At 47.8% G+C, this 23,305-nt stretch overlaps 2 protein-coding genes across 2 annotated transcripts; one reads left to right on the forward strand and one right to left on the reverse strand.

The window, feature by feature from the left end:
- Window positions 1-219: 219 nt before the first annotated feature.
- On the reverse strand, window positions 220-21,881 carry RAB5B (RAB5B, member RAS oncogene family). The gene is made up of 6 exons (XM_056120046.1): window positions 21,743-21,881; window positions 3,940-4,200; window positions 2,538-2,689; window positions 2,028-2,150; window positions 1,193-1,286; window positions 220-870 (listed from the first exon to the last, which is right to left on the reverse strand). The coding sequence occupies exons 2-6, from the start codon at window positions 4,100-4,102 to the stop codon at window positions 755-757; spliced, it is 648 nt and encodes a 215-aa protein (XP_055976021.1). The 5' UTR covers window positions 4,103-4,200; window positions 21,743-21,881; the 3' UTR covers window positions 220-754.
- On the forward strand, window positions 20,845-21,592 carry LOC130029096 (translation initiation factor IF-2-like). The gene is made up of 2 exons (XM_056119979.1): window positions 20,845-21,367; window positions 21,414-21,592. Exons 1-2 carry the CDS (start codon window positions 20,845-20,847, stop codon window positions 21,590-21,592), a joined length of 702 nt encoding a protein of 233 aa, XP_055975954.1.
- Window positions 21,882-23,305: the final 1,424 nt, after the last annotated feature.

The following is a 23,305-nucleotide window of genomic DNA, read 5'->3' on the forward strand; positions in this document are numbered from 1 at the left end:
CATGAACAGGGGAGAGGCTACCTAAAAGGCTGGGTGAGGGAAAACTAGGCTTTGGGAGAGTTCCAGAGCCACGGATGACACTGCCATGTGTACCTCCACCCAGTCAGCTAACAACGTGACTCCCACCAGGTGCCCGAGAGCTTGCCTTCCCACCAAGAAACCCTCCACGAGACCAACTCATGGATTCTGCAGTGTTTTCAAATATGAGAAACCAACGAGATAAAAAAAGGAAAATGTTTCCTTACTCCCTCCTGCTCTGAGCCCTATACTCCGCCCCCCAGAGCCCTCTACAGGACTGGACTGAAAACTTCCTTCCTCAGTTCCTGGAACCACGACCTTCTCCATCCTGGGGAGAGGAGGAAAAGGGGGTCAACAGCAGGGACTGACAAAAGCAGAAGGGGAAGAGGCGGGAGACAAAAAACATTTTCAGGAAAAATGAGGAAGAGAAGGAAAGAGACGCAGGTCACTGTCTTGCACCTATAATACACAGTGAAGAAAGTTTGTTTTGGAAGGTAAGTCCCGGGGATCTGACCCCCAAGCCCCACCGTAGGGGGTCAGAGGCCAGTGGCAACAGCTGCCTGGTGTCGGTTGCTGAAGCGTTAAAAAGTGCCAAGACGGAGCTGTCAGGAGGCAGCCCTTGGGAGCCAGGGCTCAGTGTGCTGTTACCATAGGGGCTGTGTGCTGAGGGGTGGGGACAGAGGTTATTTCTTAGCTCTCGTGCTAGCTCCAGACTCGTTCGCTGCTAGCCGCCCCCTCAGTTGCTACAACACTGGCTCTTGTTCTGCTGGGACTGCTCGTGGAGATCCACACCCCGGCTTCGGCCTGCTGCACCCCCCAGGTTCTGGGGTTCGCTCTTTGGCAACTTCTTAGCTAGAGATAAAAAGAGAAGGAAACAAAGTATGACGGCGTTTACTCATTCCCCCAAAACACTGTTGGGTGAGGGAAGCAGAGGGAGGAAGGGGAAACGGGAGAGGCTGAAGCAATGTTCTGAAAAGGGGAGGGCCACCCAGACTGCCAACTACACTGAAGATGCGAGGTCAAGCTACACCCCAAGAATGGCGACCTCAGTGGAAGGTTAGAGAATTTCCATAGCGAAGTTTCACAGAACTCCCATCTACTTTTGTGGTCTGAGGGTTAATGATCTTGTCCAGCAGCAAGGGGAAAGAAAGACCTCAGGCTGCTCGGACCTTACCTATTGCCAGGAAGAGGTCGTTCACGTTCATAGCTGTCTTAGCTGAAGTCTCCATAAACAATAAGCTGTTGTCATCTGCGTACGCCTGGGCCTCCTGCAAGGGGTGGGGTGTACTGGTGCTCAGAATGTCCAGCAGGGAAAAAAACACTGCCTTTACACTCCCATGTAGCACCAGAGCTAGGCAATATCCTAAGTTCCCTCCCCGTACGTGACCCAGTAAGCCAGCTGGCTCTGGGCCCATATTTTGGTGATGACTCCCTTAAGGACAGACCAGTGTTTCTTACCCAGGGGCCATATGGACCCTGTGGGCCCCCATGGTATCACGAGAGGGTCAGGGGTGAAAACCAGAAAAATGGGAGGCCGTAGCATGAGACTAGGGAACTGATAGGGCAGGGGATGGGGGCACATGAAGGAAACAAGGTTGGGAGGGGGCCACAATTGATAAAGGCTGAGAGATACAAATCTAGACCACCCTCCAACAAAGATCTATCAGGAATTTTGATTCTAGGGAGAAGGTTAAGTTGGTCGGGGCTTTTGAATTCTGAGACTTGAATAGTCCCTTACCTCAAATTCAACTGCTCCCTCCTTCCTGTTTGCATACTGGTACCCCCACAGCTGGTACTCCCCTACCCCTCTGCTCTGGAATTTTCTTCTGACTCCTCTAAACTCTCTTGGCTGTCATTAAGGTCACAGTGTTGCTGTATTTAACTTGGTGCAGAACTGGGAAATGAGATGATGAATGTCCTCAGATGAGTTTTTCAGAAAGGGCAGGTTTGGAAATAAGGTCCCAAGCACCGACGGAGATGTAAGAGGGGGGCTCTACAGGCTATCTTACTTCGTACTCCACCATGCGCTTGTTGGCTAGATCAGCTTTGTTCCCCGCCAGGGCAATAACGATGCTAGGGCTGGCCTGTCGCTGTAGCTCCTTTACCCATGTCTTTGCCCGGGCAAAGGTTTCCTAGGAGAACACGAGAGAGCGAATGAGAGGGCTGGGGCAACCGCCAATTCAGATCCCTCCCACTGACATCCCCGTCTCAAGCTCCCTTCTCTCCCTGAAACAGGTTCCCCTCCCTGAGACCCCCCATCTCTCATCATTCATGACCTGTTTCTCAGCACTAGGGAGCATAATTTTCACTCTTATTCTGCTATTCTTTTGCCTGAGATGCAGTGCTGAGAATCAAACCCAGGGCCTCACACATGCGAGGCCTGCGTTCTGCCATGCAGCCACATCCTTGGTCCTTTATTTTGCCATTTTGAGAATCAATCTTCTCTCCCCCATCCAAGTCCTATCATTTAAAATCCTAACTATCAATGAAAGTTAGGACAATCTTAGCCAACAGCTTACCTGATTAGTAATATCATAAACCACAATTGCAGCTTGGGCACCTCTGTAGTACATAGGGGCCAAGCTATGGTATCGCTCCTGCCCAGCTGTGTCCCAGATCTCAAACTTGACTGTTGTGTCATCTAGGCAGACAGACTGGGTGAGGAAGGCCGCTAGGGATGAAAGAGCAGACAGGAAAAATGTTGTAAGTGGGAAGAGAAATGAAAGCATTCTACCTCTCTTTCAAAATGTCTCTATTCTCAGTCTATGATCAGTCAACTCTATCTACCCAGGCCACTGAACTACAGGAAAAGGTTTAGTGTTCTACTTGACAAGAGTAAAAACTACTCGTGGCTAAGTCCTTCTCTAGCTAAGAAATTCTCTAGCTAAAGTTTCTCTTATTAAGGAATGGGAGGTGGGGGGTACATTTTAGGAATAATAAGGACAACACTTTTCTTATCTAAACAGAGGATAACATGATAACATGATAGAAAGTGTAAGCTTCAATTAAAAAACATATTGAGACTTAATTTAAAGCTACAGAGCAAGTTCCACCGCTATGTTATTTGGCCTTTACTTTTCTATATAATTTCTGCTGGTCCAAGAAGATATCTCTAAGTGAATTAGTAAAAGATGGGGAGGAGTAATGTGTGAATTCTCACAAATATTCTTTATTGAATTAGCACCTTATTTTGGGTCATGGGAGGAGAAGGCATCAAAGGTGGGAAAGGAAGAAACTCTGTTTATAAATTGGCATTTAATTGCAGCATCTATTTTACCAGATGTGTATCAGAATCATCTAAGAAGCTTTTTTTTTTTTGCTGCTTTCTGGATCACACCCGGCGATGCACAGGGGTTACTCCTGACTCTGCACTCAGGAATCACTCCTGGCAGTGCTCAGGGGACCATATGGGATGCCGGGAATCGAACCTGGACCGGCTACGTGCAAGGCAAATGCCCTACCCGCTGTGCTATCTCTCCAGCCCCCCATCTAAGAAACTTTTAACATACATTTCTGCACTACTGTCAACCTGACTCAACCTCCAACAGCAGATTGAGGATAGGGTTTAAGCATGCACAGGATGAAAATGCTCCCCAGTGATTCTGATGTACAATTTTTTTTAATTACAAATCACTGCTCCAAACCAAGGTTGCTCGAACTAACACTCAATTGAACTTCACTGGGTAAGAGTATGGAGACAGATTGTGATAAACAATATCAACAATTTCCAAGGTTAAAGTTTTTTCCTACTAGCCATAGAAAATGAAAATGCACCTGCTTGGGGCAATGTAGATTTTTGCTTTGTTTCATTTTAGAGAATTTCCAGTCCAGAGAGCTAAAATGACCAGCTCCACAGAAAAGTTCCTAGATCTGCCTTCAAAAGTCTGAGCACTGAACATCATCTTTCCCAGAGGTACTTACCTCCAATAGTACTCTCCTGGTACTCATGGAACTGCCCTTTGACAAAACGTAATACCAGGCTAGACTTCCCCACCGCAGATTCACCAAGCAGGACCAATTTGAACTGACATATTTTGCTGGCCTGGGGCTGCCCGTTGGGCCTTGCTGTGCTTCTGCTAGTCATGGCTAGACGTCAGAGTGGGCAAGGGCGGAGGGAGGGGGGTGCCACAGAGCGGCAAAGGGGGGAGGGGGAGGGGAGGGGACCTCCAGGCTTCAACAGTCCTGCAAGAAAAAAAGATGGGTAAAATTAAACACAGTACCTTTTTTTTTGAGCAGGGAGGCACTCAGGAATCACTCTTGATTCTGCACTCAGGCATCTAACTGCAAGGCAGGCACCACAGCCCTTTCCTTATTCTGCTTTCCAACCCCCCCACCCAGTGCTATTGAGCCATAATCACTTTTTTTTTAGGGGGGAGAAAGAGTATCTTTATTTCTTTGCTCCTATGAGGATTTAGCTCTTATAAATCATCTATCTGGGACATGCTAACACTTCTGGGGCTGGGGGATTAGCACGACGATGAGCTCAATGCTGGAGGTCCAGGTTAAATCTTTGGCATGTTATAGTTCCCTAAACACCACGGGGAAGAAGCAATGAGCACGGAACCAGGACTATCCCCTAAATACCACCCAGGTGTGGCTCCAACCCCACCCCCAACACCCAAAAAATAAGAAAAAGAGATGTTACACTTCTGAAAGGGTCCTGGGTAACCAACACTCAGTGATAAGAATGGTCAAAGAGACAGTATAGCAGGTAGGGCATTTAAAATGCCTTGCATGCAGACAAACTGGGTTTGACCCTGGCACCACATATTGTCCCCTGAACCCTGCCAAGAATGAATCTGGAGCACTGAGCACAGAGCCAGAAATAAGCCCTGAGCACAGCCAGTGTAACCCCCAAAAATGGGAGAAGAAAGAAAAGAACATCTTCGGGGGCTGGAGCAGTAGCACGGCGGGTAGGGCATTTGCCTTGCATGCAGCCGACCCGGGTTCGATTCCCAGCAACCGATATGGTCCCCTGAGCACCGCCAGGAGTAATTCCTGAGCACAGAGCCAGGAGTAACCCCTGTGCATCGCTGGGTGCCTAAAAAGCAAAACAAAAAAAAAAGAAAGAAAGAAAAGAAAAGAACATCTTCAATGTAGTTTACCCTACCATGTAATCCCTAACTGCAAGAAGACTGGAGTGGAGAGATGGAAAACTCTGAGTACTTTCAGTTGCCCATTCATTTCCCAACATGCCTTTAAAAAATACCAATTCCCCTATCACCACCCTCAGCTGGGCTTCCTCAGCAGTGTTCTGGGGCTCAGGGGCCTGACAACACCTGGCTCGGGCACCTGGTGCAGTTCTGCACAGGCCCAGGTGCTGGGGATACCAGCACTAACCCTATGGTGTTCGAGGAATCATGTGGTACCTGGGATCAAATCCGGGCCTTATGCATTCTCCTTGGTCTCCGACTGCTGGCATTACCCACCTAACCCCTGCTCCTCATCACCTTTCAGTCTAAGGTAAGGTAAAGGTAAAGGCCCTCCCGTTGATCGTCGATTTGCTCGAGCGGGCCCAGTAACGTCTCCATTGGAGACTTTGTTGTTACTGTGTCTGGCATATCGAATACTCTCGGTAGCTTGCCGGGCTCTCCGAGAGGGGCGGAGGAATCGAACTCGGGTCGGCCATGTTGGCCGCTTGTAAGGCGAACGCCCTACCCGCTGTGCTATCGCTCCAGCCCTCCTTTCAAATTTCTGGTCAAAGATGAGAAGCAAAACACAAGCAATAGACCCCATACTGTATCAGCTACCTCTGCTTCTACCACATTTCCAAATCTGAGTGTAAAGGGAAGTAGGCTTGATCCACTCTCAATTTGAACCTGTCATTTTAGTCCCTAAGGATTAAGTTACCCACCACACTCAACAGACCCAAACCTGCAGCTCTCTCCAAATTAGGAGCAGAAAAAGATACGCCTTTTAAACCAGAGGTTCCAAGCTTATTTCAACTTTTGCCCCCTTTTTAGAAAAAGCAACGCAGGAGAGACAGTACAGTGGGTAAGACACTTGCCTTGCAAGCTGACCTGGGCTTGATCCCTGACATCCCGTATGCTCCCCTAAGCCCTGCCAGGAGTGACTCCTGAGTGCATACCCAGGAGTTTCCTTGACCATTACTGAGTGTGGCCAAAACCAAAAACCAAAAAACCAAGAAAATGTTACTCAGTGCCCCTCTAGAAATCTACCTTTTTGTGTGTTTGTGTGTGTGTGTGTGGGGGGGGGGGGTCGGGGAGGCGCAGGGATTGTCACACCTGGCAGTGCTGAGGGATCAAGTACAGAGGACAGGGTGCTTGCCTTTTACTCCGTCTGCCCAGGTTCGATCCCTGACTTCCCATATGGTCCTCTGAGCACCACCAGGAGTGATTCCTGAATGTAGAGCCACTCCAGAAATCTTTTTTTTTTTGGCTGGGGAGGGAGGAATCACCATAGTAGGCATGTTGAGGGATCATACATGTTGCTGGGTGGCGGGGGGGGGGGGGGGTGTCAAACCTGGGCTGGCCATGTCCAAGGCAAGTGCTGTACCTGCTGTACCATCACTCCACCCATGGAAATCAACCCTAAGTGTACAAACAGAAAGCACCTTCCCACTCACCCCCCCCCCCCCCCGGGAATGTATGAATCACTTCGGGAAACTGTTCTGGCATTTCTCAACCAGGTCATAAGGTCCCCTATGAACCCTCAGGATATTCCAAGGAGACCACAGCCCAAGACAAGGGGCCAGCCTGTAGGAGAGTGGGGGCTACCAGAAAGAAATAAGGCTGGAAGGGGGTCATGGCTTAAGATCGAGATACACTGTTCTAGAGGATGATATAGAGCAGAGGGTTCAAACTTTTTACACCAGTGGACTAACATGAGTTCACAGACCAACTTTTTCAATGACCCACAGGGAAGTTCTGTGGTTGTCTGTGGACCAGCGGTTGAAAACTACTGACATAACTACCTGATGAAGAAAAGAACTGAATCACCTACTCTACCTTCTAAGATATTAGGAATATTGTGTTCGAGAAGACAGAAAGGAATGTTGGAATATAAGCATCAAATCATTCAAACCTAAATGTCCTTCATCCTGAGCCAAAAGGGAAAGAAACTATGAGACTCAAAAAACTTAACATAGGGCCAGGATGTAGAGGGCATGCCAGGCATATGTGAGGCCTCGGGTTCATTTAGGTTGTACTTTGCTTGTGCAAATTCATCTATCCATTCTGCGGGGTTAATTCTATTTACCCCACAACAATATATTCTCTGGCTTATGTGGGAAAAAGTTATTTTGTCACTATAGCAAGTTGCTCTGGAGTAAGATCAGGGTTAAAAATTCCTGCAAAACTCAGGGCTGGAGAGACAGTACAGATGGCAGGGCACTTGTTGTGCCGGTGGCCGATCCTGGGTGGATCTCTGGTACCCCAGATGGTCCCTAAAGGCAGAGCCAGGTGTAAACCCTGAGCACTACCATGTGGCCCCGAAACAAAAACAAATTCCTGCTAAACTAAAGACTGAAGGAACAACAGGGGCCAGAGAGAGCACAGAGGTTAAAGAGCTGGCCTTGGACATGAATTGACTATGGCCAGGTGTGGTGCCCCCACTCTTTCCCCACAAAGACAACAGATAGAGAATCATACAAGAGGAATAACTACTGTTGAAGATCAAAGAGATAGTATAGTGGGTAGGGTGCTTGCCTTGAATGTGGCAACTGGGGTTCAATCCCAGGCACACCACATGGTCCCTTAAGTAATGATAAAAATGATCTCTGAGCACAGAGCCAGGAGTAAGGCCTCAGCAACCACGGGATGTGGCTTCCAAACCCACACTCCCCCAATCCCCTGAGTTTTATTATTTTTGGACCATACCTGGTAGTGCTCAGAGCTTACTTCTGGCTCTGTGCTCAGGGATCACTCTTGGCAAGGCTCAGGGGACTATATGGGGTAGCTGGGATCAAACTCGGGTTGATGCATGCAAGTGCCCTACCTTCTGTACTATCTGTGTAGCCTCTTGTATTTAGAGTTTTGGGTACCTTACTCAATCTGTATTTGTTTCCTCGTTTGTAAAATGGAAAAACTCTCTAATGAATACCTACATCCTAAGTTTGTTTTGAGGACTGACTCAGATAATACCCATAAAAAAACTTAAAAAAAAATCTAATACTGGAGACAGAGAGCTATAGTATAGCTGGTAAGGCATTTGCCTTGCATGCCGTTGACCTGGATTCAATCCCCAGCATCCATATGGTCCCCTGAGCATCTCCCAGAATGACTCCTGAGTACAGATGTAGGAGTAACACCTACACCCTGAGCATCATTTGGGTGTGGCCACAAAACAAAACAAAAAAACTGGCATAAAGTGCTTCATGACTAGTTTCTGGATTTGGGCACGTTGGTGGTGTTCAGGAATCACTCCTGGCAGTACTCAAGAGAACTGTATTTGGCTACAGCAAAGCAAGCCTTACTCACTGTACTAGTCTCTGGCTCTTACCAGTGATCACTGATACCCATCCTCATAGAGTGACTACGAGGACTAATTGAGAGATATCTTTAGCATAGTACTAATAAACAAATACTGTTATTTAGAGCCTTTATTCACATAAAAGATCAAATTAGTATGTTAAAGTATATTTCAATATTATTTATCAATATATTCTGAAAAAGCAGTTATACATGGGGTCAGAGAGTACAGGAGTTAAATCACTTGCCTTGCACGAGGGCAATCAGGGTTTTTTGTTTGTTTGTTTGTTTGTTTTGGTGTTCAGGGATCACTCCTGGCAAAGCTCAGGCGATAAATGCAGTGCCAGGGAAAGAATCAGGATTGGCTGTGTGCAATGCAAGCACCTTGATCTCAGTACTGTCTCTGACCCTACTTTGAATCCTGGTACTACATGGTCCCTAGAGCACAGAGCTGGGAGTACCCCTGCAAGAACTGCTGGGGTGCAGCCCCAAAAATACAAAACCAAAACCAAAAGGCAGTCACATGAAAGAAGTGGAGAAATAAACAGAAAAAATTAGTGTAAAGAGGAAGTCAACAGAGAGATGAGAGAAGACCTTAAAGGACCCAATACAAACTGGATGAAGACAGAAATTTAACAAATTACTCTGATTCTAGGTCACTGACTTCTAAGAATCTAGATCTACATGTGCCATTCTATGATGTTTTCACTACTCTTCATAAAATGGTAGAAATGAAAATGATACAGCAAGTTCTTCAAATAGTTACATTTATTCAACTTAAAAGCATTAAGATCAAGGGAAAATCACAATGAGCTAGAACACATATTTTATGTACAGGAGCCCTGGGTTCAATCACTGGAACTACATGGTTCCCTGACCTTCAAGCACTGAACCGGCAGTAGCCCTCAACATCACTGGGTCTGACTCTCCCTCCTCCAAAACACAACAAATAGAGGTATCTTTTGAAGCAATCTGAATTTCTAGCTATCAGTATTGTTCATTTTCTCTCAAAGGTAAATATAAATATTAAATAAAGTCTTGAAGAGCTATTGTTAAGATAAAAATAAAGCAACAGAATTTAAACACATGGTTGAACCTTATTTGGTAAACAAAACAAAATTCTGCAAAGAAAAAGGTAAAAGGAGGGGCTGGAACTATAGGACAGTAGGTAGGTGTTTGCCTTGCTCATGGCTGACCCAGCTTCAATCCTCGGCATCCATATGGTCACCTGAGCACCAACCAGGAGTAACCCTGGAGCATTTTTGGGTGTAACCCAAAAGGAGACCAAAAGAAAAGCTTAAAAGGAGGAACAAATACACGTTAACAGCAGTTATTACCTCTGAGAGTGATATATGAAGGATTCCAATTTTTTTATTCTATATGATTGTTTTGGGGTCAAACCCAGCAGTACTCAGGAGCTATTCGTGGCTCAATGCTCTGGGGTAATTGACTGGTGGTGCTTGGGAAACCATGCAGGAATTGAACCCAGGGTCTCTCTGCATGTTAGGTGTATGCGTTAGCCTTCTGCATTAACTCCCTAGTCCAGTGTGATTTCTCTGTTAGTGGTATAGTGCTGAGCATAGGTGCCCTCCAGTGATTCCTAATTTAGCAGAAAACACACTGGACTGGGGACATGGCTCAAAGGACCACAGTGCAAGCTTTGCAGGCAATAGCCCAGGTTCAATCCTGAGCACCCCATGATCCTCCAAGCACTGCTTGGATTCAACCTCTAAATACCACACAATTATGCCAAGTGGCGCCTGAGCTCTAGTGGGTCTAGCCCAAAATTCTATTCTATTCCACTAGATAGATAGATAGTAGATAGTGCAGCTAGGTAGTAAAGCGATTAAGGTACTTGCCCTCGTACATGGATGGCCCCATCCCTGAGCCCAGAGATCAATCCCGGGCACACGGTTCGTCGAGCACTGCTGGGACCAAAGCCCTAAAGAGCCAGAAGTAGCCCCTAAGCAACACCTCCTGCCCTGCTCCCCCTCCCCGAAAAAGGGAAGCTGTGGGGGACAGATGAACTGTGATTTTGTTCTGAAAAGAGGGTGGCAGGCCAAATAATTTTGGGAACCTCTGTTACAGAGTATGGTTCCTACTAAAGCATTTCTAGGCGAAATTAAGAATGAGGGCTAAGTATAGTCCTTCAATTCTACTACTGAAGTTATGGGGCAATTATGAAAATGGGAAGCTAAAGCAGACAAGAGCCTCATGTAGTAAGAACTTAGGAATTTGGTAAGTCTGATTTTCACTCTCTGCTACACTCATTAACCCACAATGATCTTAGGATACTCGGTCACTTTGCCCCTGGCTTATCTTTAAATTGCCCCTGAGCTTATTTTTAAAGTTCCTTATCATCTCTAAGAACTCTGAAGTATGGAGGAGAGTAGGAGAAAGTTTAAAAGAATTTAAATTTACTTCCAAAAATCTGGGTATATTTAAAATTTTTTATTTGCTTAGGAATTTTTAGCATCTGTAAAGATGAATTTTTTATGCTGGGGGAAGGGTCCACACCCAGCTGTGCTCAAGATTACTCCTGGCTCTGTGCTTAGGGATCACTCATGGTGGGCCTCGGAGGGCCGTATGCAGTGCCAGAGACTGATCCTGGGTCAGTCACTGGCAAGACTAGTGTCCCACCTGCTGTACTATCGTTCCACTCCCAGGACACATGTTTCCTATAGGGTCACATCCAACAGTGCTCCTAAGAAGTGCTGAGGATCACTCATGGCAGTGCTTGGGGGACCGTGTAGTGCTGGGAACTGAATTTTGATCTGGTCATTTATTCCAGTCCTCAGTGTCTGTTCTATATGTGCCAAATGTGATCCTTTGTTTCTTCCTTCCCTAGTGCTGTGGGAGGTTTCTAATCTCACTGTGGTTAAGGTGTGAAATTTGCAACAAAAAGAGGTTCAAATTCTTTAAACATGTATGAGCACCATACCAGTAGCTTGTGTGCCATAACTAAGAGTGTGACCCCTGGAAAACATGGGCGCAAACTACAGAAATGCAAAACCTTGGTGAGCGTGAGGGCCAAGCGTGCAAGGACCATAGCAAGGAGTCTATGCAACCCACAGACACGACAACATTAGCAGCATTTCAGGAGGGATGCTGGGAGGGAATAAAAATAAACTGGAGCCAAAATTGGAAGATGGCTCAAGGGACCGAGCACATGCTTTTTGTATGGAGGAAGCCCAGGTTCAAACCTCAGCACTGCCTGAGCAGCAGGGGGCTGACACCACTTCCCAAATCCAGCAGATCCAGGAGTAGCTCTTATTAAGCACCACAGGCACAGACCCCCCCCCCCCCCGTCCCTAATATGTGTAACAATAATAAAAAAGAAAAATAGGGTGCCAGAGATAGTATAGCAGGTAAGGTGCTTGCCTTGCACATGCCCGACCCATGATTGATCCCCAGAACCCCATATGGTCCCCTGAGCACTGCCAGGAGTAATTTACTAACCGCAGAACCAGGAATAACTCCTGAGCACTGCTGGGTGTGCCCCATCCCCCAAAATTGGGGGCCACACCCAGTAGTGCTCAGGGATATTTCCTGGTGGTGCTCTGGGGGCCATGTGGTGCCAAGGATTAAACCAGAGCTGCCACAAGCAAGGGAAATACCTTAACCCACATACAAGGTCTCTGGTTCCAAAAAGAAAAAAGAAATTAAAACATAAAGAAAACAAACAGGGGCTGGAGCGATAGTACAGTGGGTAGGGCACTTGCCTTGCATGCAGCTGACCCGGGTTCGATTCCCAGTAAACCATATGGTCGCCCGAGCACCGCCAGGTGCACGAGCCAGGAGTAACCCTTGTGCATCGCTGGGTGTAACCCAAAAAGCAGGAAAAAAAAAAGAAAAAGAAAAAGTGACTCGATTTTATTCAATCCCTCATATTTCACTTTTGTTTTGGGGTCACACCGTGCTTGCTCAGGTCATACTCTGGCTCTGTGCTTAGGGGCCACTCCTGGTGGTGCTTGGGGAACCATACGTAGTGCTGGGGATCAGCCCCAGGTCAGCTGTGTATAAGGCAAGTGCCTTACCCAGTGTTCTATCTCTCTGGCCCTCTCACACTTTATTTCAAATACTGATCAAGGAGCAGGACATTAAGCCTCAACGTTACTAACTTTCAATATGAAAACATAAAGTTAGGTGGCCAAGGAGACAGTTCAAAGAGCTGGAGCGCAAGCTAGGCATGAAGGACTCCAGGATTCTATTTCTAGTGCTGCCTGGACCCCTGGGCACTACTAGGACTCTGCTGCTGAGCACCAGTGGGTTGGGAGTTGCGCTGGTAGCCAGGTATGGCTCCCCTCTCCCACAAAATAAACAAACAAAATCAGGAACAAAAACACTTAGATTTAGATTTAGGACAGAACTCTCTAGGACAGATACATCATCCTAAATCTAGAAAAACAGCAGAGAGTTGGGGAAATGTGAAATTAAGAAACAGTCATATACTCAGCTCACAAAGTCCTTGTCAGTAAGCCCTGCAGGCAGAGTCCAGAAATTGGTCAGCAAACTCAGTTGCCAGAAAGTAGTCTTGGGTTGTCAGATGAATAACAACTAGGTTAGAAAATCCTGGAGTTGGGGCTGGAGAGGCAGTACAAGTGGAGCATTTGCCTTACATGTGGTCAAGGCGGGTTTTATCCCTGGCCAAGTCCTGCCAAGAGTAACTGCTGAAGGCAGAGCCAGGATTAAGAACTGAGTACTGCTGGGTGTGGTCGCAAAACAAAAATAAATAAAATTCTAAGGTATTAAAAAGAAATGCCACAGAGACAGAAGAGATTAAGGTGCCTGCCTCTCTTGCATCTGACCCGGGCCTGATCCCTGGGACTACAGACAGTTCCCAAGCACCATTCTGAGCACAGCCAGGTAGGACCCCTAAACAAATCAAAACCAACTCCTAAAAAAAGAAAAAAGCGCATTCCTGCCTTTCCTGCTCACTATAATTGATGGTCTTGATCTATTTTGTTTTTGAGCCATATCCCAGCAGTGGGGTCACTCCCAGCAGCGTTTGGGGGATCACACATTGCTGAGGATCAAACCTGGGGTGCCTGCATCCCAAGCATGTGTTCCAGCACTTTGAGCCATCTCCCCAATCCTAAACCTTGACCTTTCATCGCAACAAGTTAGATTATTGTGTTTCTTTCTCAGTAGCTAAAAATCTCAAAAGATCAAGGTATAGAAATGAAATAATACATATAAGGTTCAATTCGATTATTTCTATTTTGGTAACTTTTTTTTCTACAAGGCGAGAAAAGAAAACTAAGTGATCTATTGGTGGTAAAAATGAAGTCCCAGCCTTCAAAGTGAGATTATTCCCTTCAAAACTGAGGCAAGGACCAGGGAGATTGCTCAAAGGGCTGGAACACATGCTGATGTGCCTCTCCCAAACCAATAAAAACTGGAGGCAAAGAAAAAGGGAGGAAGCTGATCTTCCCTTCAGCCCTTTCAGCTAAGAAACCTAATTTTAACTTCCCTGAGAAGTGCAACTGCACAAGAATTGCTTTTATTTCAAATGACTAGGGAGGCATAAGGACTGACCGTGGCTTCAATCCCCTGGAAGAGAAGGCGGAAGAATGAGGCAAATTCTTTGTTTTGTTTTGGGGTCACAGCTGATAATGCTGAGGAACCATTTCTGGCAGTGCGCAGGCAACCTCATGTGGTGACGGGGATTGAACCCAGGTTGGTCGTATACCACTCAAGTCCCCTACCCTCTGTAGGCCCTTATAGGAGTAAGTTCTTTAGCGTGGTCAGTTTAAGGAACTTTTCCTATCAGCAGACGAAAGTATGCAAAGAAAATGCTTCTGGGCTATCCATCCCAATTAAGGCAAATTAGGACAAGAGCTTATTTCTTCTTCTATTTTTTTTGGGGGGGTGGGCACACCCAGCACTGTTCAGGGTTTACTTCTGGCTCCATACTCAGGGATCACTCCAGGAAGGCTTGGGGGACCACATGGTATGCTGGGGAGCAAACCTGAAACAGTCATATGCAAGGCAAGTATCCTACCCACTGTACTATCTCTCCAATCCTCTCCTCTCTTTCTCTCTTTCTTTTCTTTTCTTTTGGGGAGGAGGGGGGTCACACTTGACAGGAGGGGAGGAGGGGGGGTCACACTTGACATTGCTCAGGGCTTACTCCTGGCAGAGCTCGAGGACCATATGTGGTACCAGGAATCAAACCAGAATTAGCTACATGAAAGGCAAATGTCTTATTCACTGCTGTACTTTCTATCCAGCCCCAGAGATCATTTGTTAGGTCCCCTTTCTAGTGGTATTTTTTTAAAATTTTATTTATTTATTTATTTATTGCTTTTTGGGTCACATCCAACAATGCTCAGGGGTTACTCCTGGCTCTGCACTCAGGAATTACTCCTGGCAGTGTTGGGGAGACCATATGGGATGCCAGGGATCAAACTCAGGTCGGCCGCATGCAAGGCAAACGCCCTACCCACTGTACTATCGCTCCGACCCACTAGTGGTATTTTTATTCTCTAAACCAACTACAGGGGGCTAGAGTGATAGCACAACGGGTAGGGCGTTTGCCTTGCACGCAGCTGACCCGGGCTCGATTCCCAGCATCCCATATGGTCTCCTGAGCACCGCCAAGAGTAACCCCTGTGCATTGCCAGGTGTGAGCCAAAAAGAAAGAAACAAAAATTAAACCAACTAGAGCAACTATTACCTTGTAATAGCATCTGGGTTCCAGGCATATAGCCTCTGGAGTTTAGCCTACTCCCAAATGTTAGCCCTCTAAGGTCAGTTTGACAGACAAGAGGTAAGTCTAGGGCTTTGGAGATAGCTCAAAGGGCTAGATTGCATACTTTGCTTGAAGGAGGCTCCATGCATACCATGTTTGATACCCATCATCACATGGATTCCCCCCACTCTCAAGCACCACTGGAGTGAGCCCTGAGCATTAATTCAAAAGAAGCCCGAGCAGCATTTGGTTTGGCCCCAACCCTCCTCCTCACTGAAAAATGAGGCAACCTAGAGATCATTTAGTTCAATCTATTTTATAACTGAGGAAACCGAAGGAAACAGAATCCACCAACTTGGCAGGTAGAACCACAAAACCAGCTGCCACACCGGTGTTTAGAAGCAAACATCTTTCTAGCAATACTCCTAGTCGGGTAGCTTTGTCTACTAGTTTATCATTACACCTATTAAGGAAGCAGGAGATGCTGAACTCTGAACTGAGCTCTGAAGAGAATACTAGGACCAGAACAAGAGCTTAGACTGGATAGAGTTTCTACCTCTATTTAGTTTAGATAAGCACTTCCTTTGGGACTGAAAACAAGCTAGGAAAACCCAGGCCTTCCCTGGAATGGGATCCAGCCCCCTCTCCTTCTGACAGAAGGCCTCACTCATTACCATGCCTCCCTAGAACTTCTGCCAGGAAGGTTGAAATAAAAGCAATTAAGTAGAAAACAATTAGGAAAGTGGCAATTCTGCAAGAATTGAGTGAGTTGGGGATTAATGTGAGATATTTACTGAATAGGAAAGACAGCAGAAGTCAGTAAATACCTCCAACTCTCCAAATTTGTTTATACCTCAATTTTAACTCCCAAATATATATATATTAATATATACTTTTAATTTCTGCTTTCGGTTCACATCAAGCAATGCTCAGAATTATTCCTGGCAGTGCTCAAGAGTTCATATGGGATGCCAGGGACTGGCTGGCCACATGCAAGGCAAGCTTCTACCCACATTACTATCACTCCAGCCCCTATTTTAGTTTTTGGGACAGACCCAGACTACTCCTAGCTCCCTGATTGGGTGACTCCTGGGGGTGCGGGTGGACTATATGTAGTGCCAGGGATCAAAACGGGCTCAGTCACATACGAGGAGCCTTAACACCTGTACTATCTCTCTGGCCCCAAATTATAAAAATTTTGAACTGAGAATTCTATAACTTGATTCAGCTCTTTCCTTGTGTTGACCAATGTTAACGTTGGTCAGTGTTAACCAATGAGTCACCAGCTTAAATGAGAGTCTACTTCCCCTACCCTCTCATATTTCCCCAAGAGGCAAAAAGCACACTCATCTCTTATTAACATGGTAGTACAAACTCCCTGTTATTGACCTAGGAAAGACTGGAATGCTCTTCTCTACTAGACCTAGCAAACTCCTAGTTCTAACTTTTAAGCCCAAGCTCAAATGTCACCTTCTCCATGAAGTTGCATAATTTCTCTTTTATCCAAGAATTCATCATTTCCTCCCCTTCCTCCCCTCTGGCTTCCAGTCTGAAGAATATTTTTTGCGGGGTGGAGAAGGGTGATTGGGCTACTCCTGGCTATGATTAGGGTTACTCCTGACCATCCACTTAGGAATTACTCCTGGCGGTGCTTGGGGACCATATGGGATGCCAGGGAAGGGGCTGGAGGAATAGCACAGCCGGTAGGGTGTCTGCCTTGTACACGGCCAACCCGGGTTCGATTCCCAGCATCCCGAGCACTGCCAGGAGTGATTCCTGAGTGCAAAGCCAGGAGTAACCCCTGAGCATCGCTGGGTGTGACCCAAAAAGCAAAAAAAAAAAAAAGGATGCTGAGTACAAGGCGTACCTTATCCTACCTCTCTGACCCTGAAGAATGCTGCTATCTTAGCATTTGTTACATTATAATATTAAGTTATTTAGGTTTTGTTGTTGTTTTGGGGACCTACCCAGAAATGCTCAGTGACTGGGGGCTGCTTCCAGTAGTGCTGATCCATGCGGTGTCAGGGCTCATGCATGCGAAGTCTGCACTCAATACTGCTGAGCACTTCCACAGCCCAAGATTTAATTGTTCTGTGGGCTCTTCTAAACTACAAACTTCTTTAAAAAAAAAAATACAGGGGCCAGAGCGATAGTACAGTGGTAGAGCGTTTGCCTTGTACGCATTTGACCTGGGTTCAATCCCCGGCATTCCTTATCATCCTCCAAGCATCTCCAGGACTAATTCCTGAGTGCAGAGTCAGGAGTAACCCCTGAGTATTGCTGGGTGTGACCCAAAAAGAAAAAGGGAAAAAAAATACTTTTATGTTATCTTGTATCTCTCAAGCAGAGCTCAATGTCTGCTCCCTAGTAGTTGTCTATTAAATTAGTCTTCAATTAATGCCAAAGTAATTCTACTTTGCTCCTCCATGGACTCTTCTTCTTCTGTGCTATCTTGATAAGATTCTTGGTTACATTTCGTGAAATTCATTTCTTCAGAGAGCCAATTCTCTCCCTGATTTCTGTTACCTCCCTTGGATAGAGGGGCCCCTGAAGGTACTGTTGCCCACAAGGTACTGTTGCAACTCATATGGGCTAACTGCTTTTCCTGTCACCGGTTACTATGCCTCAGATGGCCTCATCACACCTTACATACAGTCCCCCACCCTAACACTGAAGCAACTGGCTGAAGACAAAGTTGCATGTTGGAGGGATAGGTTAGTGTGTGAGGTGCTTGCCTTGCATGCAACCAACCCAGGTTCATTACTGACACCATGTATGGTACCCTGAACACTGCCAGGAGTGCTCTCTTAGCACAGAGCAAGGAGTAAGCCCTAAGCACAACTGGGTATGGCCCCCAAACAAAATAAAATAAAAACAAAGTTTCCTGAATTTTTTTTTTTTTGGCTTTTTGGGTCACACCTGGCGATGCACAGGGGTTACTCCTGGCTCTGCACTCAGAAATTACTCCTGGCGGTAGCTCAGGGGACCATATGGGATGCTGGGAATCGAACCCGGGTGAGCCGTGTGCAAGGCAAACGCCCTACCCACTGTGCTATCACTCCGGCCCCTGAATTTTCAATTGAGGTTAAATGTTCAAAATAATCAGATTATGTAGTCATATCTGGGTTTAAGCGGCAATACAGTAAATAGGGTGCTTGCCTTGCACGCGGCCAACCCAAGTCTGATCCCTGGCAGCCCATATGGTCCCCTGAGCCTGACAGGAGTGATTTCTGAGAACTGCTGGATGTGGTCCCCACTCCCAACCCCCAATATATATCCCTGAGCTTGAGGACACTATTAAAAAGGTACTTCTTTCTCCAGAACAGAAACTATAACCCAATCCAGAAATCTGCATACATTTTGATTACCTAGATGGCTCTTTAGCTAAGTTACATTACAGTTCAATGATTAAATTTTTCCAAAAACACTCTCAGTAATTGTATTGTGTAGGATTTTTCTGTTCTTGTTTTGTCTGGGGGCCATACCCAGCAATGCTCAGGTGTTATTCCTCGTACTGCACTCAGGATTTATTCTCCGGCGGGGGCTCAGATTCAAACTCCCCACCACCTCCTGTACACTCTCTCCGGCTCCCAATGTTGTGTAGGATTTTAAGGCTTCCTTCTTTCTAAAGAGCAGCTACATTAATTTTGTTTTGAGGGCCACGGCCAGCAGCAGTGCTCAGGGTTTACTCCTACTCTGTGCTCAGGGATCACTCCTGGTAGGGTCCTGGGACTGAACCAGAGTCTGCCATGGACAAGGCAAATGCTTAACTCCTGTTTTAGCTCTCGAGTGTTCAAGTCTCTCATTTTTGGTTTGTTACCACACCTGGTCCTCAGAATCACTCACAGTGCTCCTTAGAGGATCATGAGATATCAGGGATTAAACCCGAGTCTTCTACAAAGTATATACCTCAGTCCAATGAGCAATGCTAAGCTCCCTCCAAAGAGGCAAAAACCTTGCCGGGGATGTGGTTCTGAGGCAGAGCATTTGCTCTGCTGTGTGAGGCCCTGGATTTGATTCCTGGTACTCCACCTACCCCGCAAAATAAATAAAAGCAAAAGCTTGAGGCCACAGATGTGGCTCAAGCAACAGAGCACATGGTGAAGACATGGGTTCAGATGTCCTTACCCTAGTATCACAGGGTGGCTCCCACAATTTAAAAAAAAAAAAGAGCAAAACCTTTAAAAGAGTTAATACTTTAAGTGAAGGACCAGAATCACAGTACAGGAGGTAGGGCACTTGCCATGCAGTGATCAACCAGGGTTTGATTCCCAGCACCTCACATGGTCCCCAGAGCACTGCCAAGAGTAACTCCTGAGCACTGCCAGGTGAGACCAAAAGTTAAAACAAAACAAAACTTGTCAAGTGATTGCTATTTTCAACTTAAGAGGGCATAATTCATCCTGATTGTTTTCTGAAGGTATGCTTTAAGAGGAAGGAGGAAAAGACAAAACAAGTGAAAACCTCAGTAGAGAAAATAGCAAAGCCTAATAAGAGGGGAAGGACACACACACACACACACACACACACACACACTTTCTCTTAGTCTGACTTTGCAGGAAAGGAAAAAAATTTCTGAAGGGAAAACGATAAAGGTTTCTGAGAGTGCTGTACAAAGACTAGACACCTTCAAAAGGTAGTAAAAGACAAATTCAACTTAAAAAAAAGGAAGAGAAAAATGGCAGTATGAGATATCCCAGCTGTAGTGAGGTTTAGAAGAAAATCAATTTCAAATCCAGATAAATCAGAGCTTTTTCTATCACTAGAAAAAGATATAGGAGCCCCTAAGAACCACCTTTTGGGATAAGGAAGGGACAGTCATATAATCTGTGCACACAGAGACCATGCACCAGGAAAGGTCTCAACCTCCCCCCCACAGAGGCCAATAATTCTCCCAAACACAATGAATCCTCTTAGTGTTTCCCCCCTGCCCATGAAAAACCATTTCGGCGATTTATTTGGGCATTTCCTAAGATATTTAGTGCACAACTTGATGTGTGTGTGTGTGTATGTAAGAAGAGGCTTAACCTAGAGTACAACTCTGCCTCTCTGAATCTGACAGAAGCAAGACAAAAGGAACTGTGAAGGGAACACAATAAATAACAGAATATCACCTCTGAATTTGATGGGAACATGAGAACCTTGTCTTTGGTGGCACATCCCCCAGAGCAAAGCAAGATTAGCCTGACTTGCTGTCCTTATCTTTTACCCTCCTGAATAAAAGATGTATAATAAGTTGTTCAGGTGGAAGGATCTACACTTTTCATACTTCTGTACTACTTTAATATTTAAAGACACATACCTACTAATTTTGAAACTAAGAAGGAATGGAGTTCACTAGTATAAAAGAGGAAATGAACGAAGTACGATGAAAGCAAAATCAGTAAGAAGTGATGTCTGGTGGGAGACCGAAGGTGGTCAGCGGAGCATGAAAAATACACGGGAGTGGGCCGCTGTGCCAAGTGAGCCCCCTCTTTTCTGTTCGCACGACTCACCTCCTTCCCCACTACCCCACTGCTCAGCCCAACTTTCTAGGCGCACAGAAGCCAGGGGGGCCCCTCCTGAAGAGGTAGACAAAGAACAAAGGTGATGCCAACCTTCTGGAATGGAATTTCTCACTCTTCCCCAAATCCTTTCCTCAGTGACATCACCTCCCATTTCCAGGCTCGGTTCCACCAAGTCATTACCTGCCGGGGAATACCCATGTCACACTTCCCCAACGACGACGGTCCACAGACCGCTGGGGCCGGCAAAACCCCCTTTCCCTGGGCAGATACGGAACGGGCGGAGCCCCCGCTGCTCGGGACCAGGCGGGGGATCCGCTACCGACCCCACGAGCCGAAGGGCCAGAAGAGAAGCGACTGTCCCCACGTCCAGCTTGGCCCCTCGCCGAGGCCAAGCGCTCCCGCAGGACCCGAGGGGTCTGCGGGGGAGCAGACAGCAGTCGCCGAGAGCGCACCCTCCCCCCGCCGCCCGACTTCGGTCGGCTCCGGCGACGCGGGAGCGCCACCGGAAAAACCTCAGCTGACCCGGCCTGGACACGGCCCGGAGCCGCGGGCGGGGACTCTGCGGACGGCGGCGCGGCCCCCGCCGACCCCCCGGCCCGGCCGCCTCCCCTGCCCCGCCACCTCGGTCTCCCGGCGCCCGCCGAGCGCCGCGGGGCTCCCTCGCGCCGCGCATCCTGCGCCCCTCGCCCGACAGAACGCGGACGCGGGCCCCCGGCCCGGCCCGGCCGCCGGCGTCGGGGCTGACCCCCTCCTGGGCTCCCGCAGCCCCGGCCCGCTCCCCGGCGCCCCCCGCCCCGGCGCCGCTCGCCGAGGCCTGCCCCGGCCCTCGCGCCAGCCCCGGGCCTCCCGCGCCCGGCCCGCCCGGCCCGGAGCCCGGCCGCCTCCCGGCCTCCCCAACTTCGGGCTCCCCGCCCGCCCGGCCCCCTCCTCAGCGCCCCCGTTAGGCCTGCCGCGGCCCGGCCCCCTTCTCCCGGCGCTCGGGGGCCGCCCTCGGCCCTCGCCGCCACCCGGACCCGCCTCCGGGCGCGGGTCGGGTCGCCGGCTCTCCCCGGCGCCTCCGCCCCTCGCCCGAGTGGGCTCCATCCGTCCGGTACCTGGGGCTCCGTGTCCCCCGTCGGGCCCGAGCCTGTGCCGAACAGACAAACAGCTGCGGCTCAACCAAACTCTCCGGCCCCTCCTCCTCCGCCTCTCGCCCGGGGCGGGGGCCCCAGCCAATGACACGACTACCCGCCTACCACGGGGGGCGGGCCATGTGGGTGCTAGTCCGCCAATCATCCGAACGAGGGCGGGACTCTTTCGGCGTAGTCGCCAACGGGCCGGAGCACGGGGCCGGACGGGCGGGTACCTAGGCCAATACCGAAAGGGAAACCTGGGAGACGGACAAGGTGAGGGGCCATTAAGAAACGAGCTCCCGGAGGCGGGGGCGGGCACACTGCTGACAGGCGTCCGTACCTACCAATAAAGTGCCGGGAGCCTCATTACCCCGCCTTTTGACTCATAAACATCTAATCAGGTGAGTGCAGGAGGCGGGTCCATGTGAAACTTGAACCAGTACAGCAAAAATTCGGGACTTGAATGGCAGGCGAGAAGAGGCTGAAAGAAGCCTTAGGAAGGCCGCTACTGACCTTCGCCCCTCCCCCCGGGTTTGGCGGGGGCTGACCCTAGCGCCCCGCCTTCTGTGATAAATTCGCGGGTGTGTAGGGAACTGCCTCTTCTAGGAACCTGGAGTCTGGGGATTTAAGTAACCCACCCACCCGTGCTCCCTCCAGGCCTCAGAAGGCAGAAATTTTTCGGGTGGTGTGTAGGCATTTGAACATGGTTTTTGGCAGTGCAGGACATTGTGAACCCAAAGTAGTAACTCTAACCTCTTCATAATATTTTTTTCTTAATGATTAAGATAGCTTCTAATGATTGAGATAGAGTCTCAATCATTATAGAGATGTGAATGACATAACTTTAGAAAACTCTCCTGGTTGTAATATGGACCAAGAAAGAAAAATGAATTTACAGGGACAGACAATGTCAAGGTGAATACCTCTGAGTCCATTTTCAGCCATGTTCCTAATCCTAAACCCTTAATATTAAAATTCTGGAACGGTCATCTTGTATGTACGTGGGGTGTGTGTGTGTGCGCGCGCGTGCTGTGGGCAGAGTAGGGAGAGGCAGGTTTGTGGAAAAGTTGGTTAGGAAACATAAGCTTTACTTTTTCCAGATGTAAAATGGGAGCAATAGCTCTCACTTTCTTCACCTTTGCACTATTCCAATTGCATCACAGTCACCAAGATGGGATGAGGTAATTAAAAGATTAGGAAGGGGCTATGAAACCAAAGATTATGTACATGTTCTTATAACAGACACACACACACACACACACACACACACACACACACACCATTTGGGGCCATATCTGGTAGTGCTTAGGGCTTATTCCTGACTCTGTGCTCAGGGACCACTTCCGGTGGATCTCTGGGGACCATACATGGTACCAGGGATTGAACTCAATGATGGTCAACTGCAAGACAAGGACCCTACCTGCAATACTATCTGGCACCTACAATCACAGCCTTGCATCTTTTTTGGGGGGGAGGGGCGTCTAGGAGGGGTGGTCAACACGGCCATACCTGATGATGCTCAGGGCCTACTCCTGGCTCTGTATT

This window comes from Sorex fumeus, unplaced genomic scaffold (assembly GCF_029834395.1).
Source record: "Sorex fumeus unplaced genomic scaffold, SorFum_2.1 ptg000042l, whole genome shotgun sequence".
NCBI lineage: Eukaryota > Metazoa > Chordata > Mammalia > Eulipotyphla > Soricidae > Sorex > Sorex fumeus.

Coding starts and splice junctions, on each gene's coding strand:
- RAB5B (XM_056120046.1), bottom strand. CDS start 4,102: ATGACTAGCAGAAGCACAGCAAGGCCCAACGGGCAGCCCCAGGCCAGC. Junction 2,151..2,537: donor TTTATGATATTACTAATCAG/GTAAGCTGTTGG, acceptor GTGTTCTCCTAG/GAAACCTTTGCCCGGGCAAA. Junction 871..1,192: donor CGACCTCTTCCTGGCAATAG/GTAAGGTCCGAG, acceptor TTTTATCTCTAG/CTAAGAAGTTGCCAAAGAGC.
- LOC130029096 (XM_056119979.1), top strand. CDS start 20,845: ATGTCACACTTCCCCAACGACGACGGTCCACAGACCGCTGGGGCCGGC. Junction 21,368..21,413: donor GGACGCGGGCCCCCGGCCCG/GCCCGGCCGCCG, acceptor GGGCTCCCGCAG/CCCCGGCCCGCTCCCCGGCG.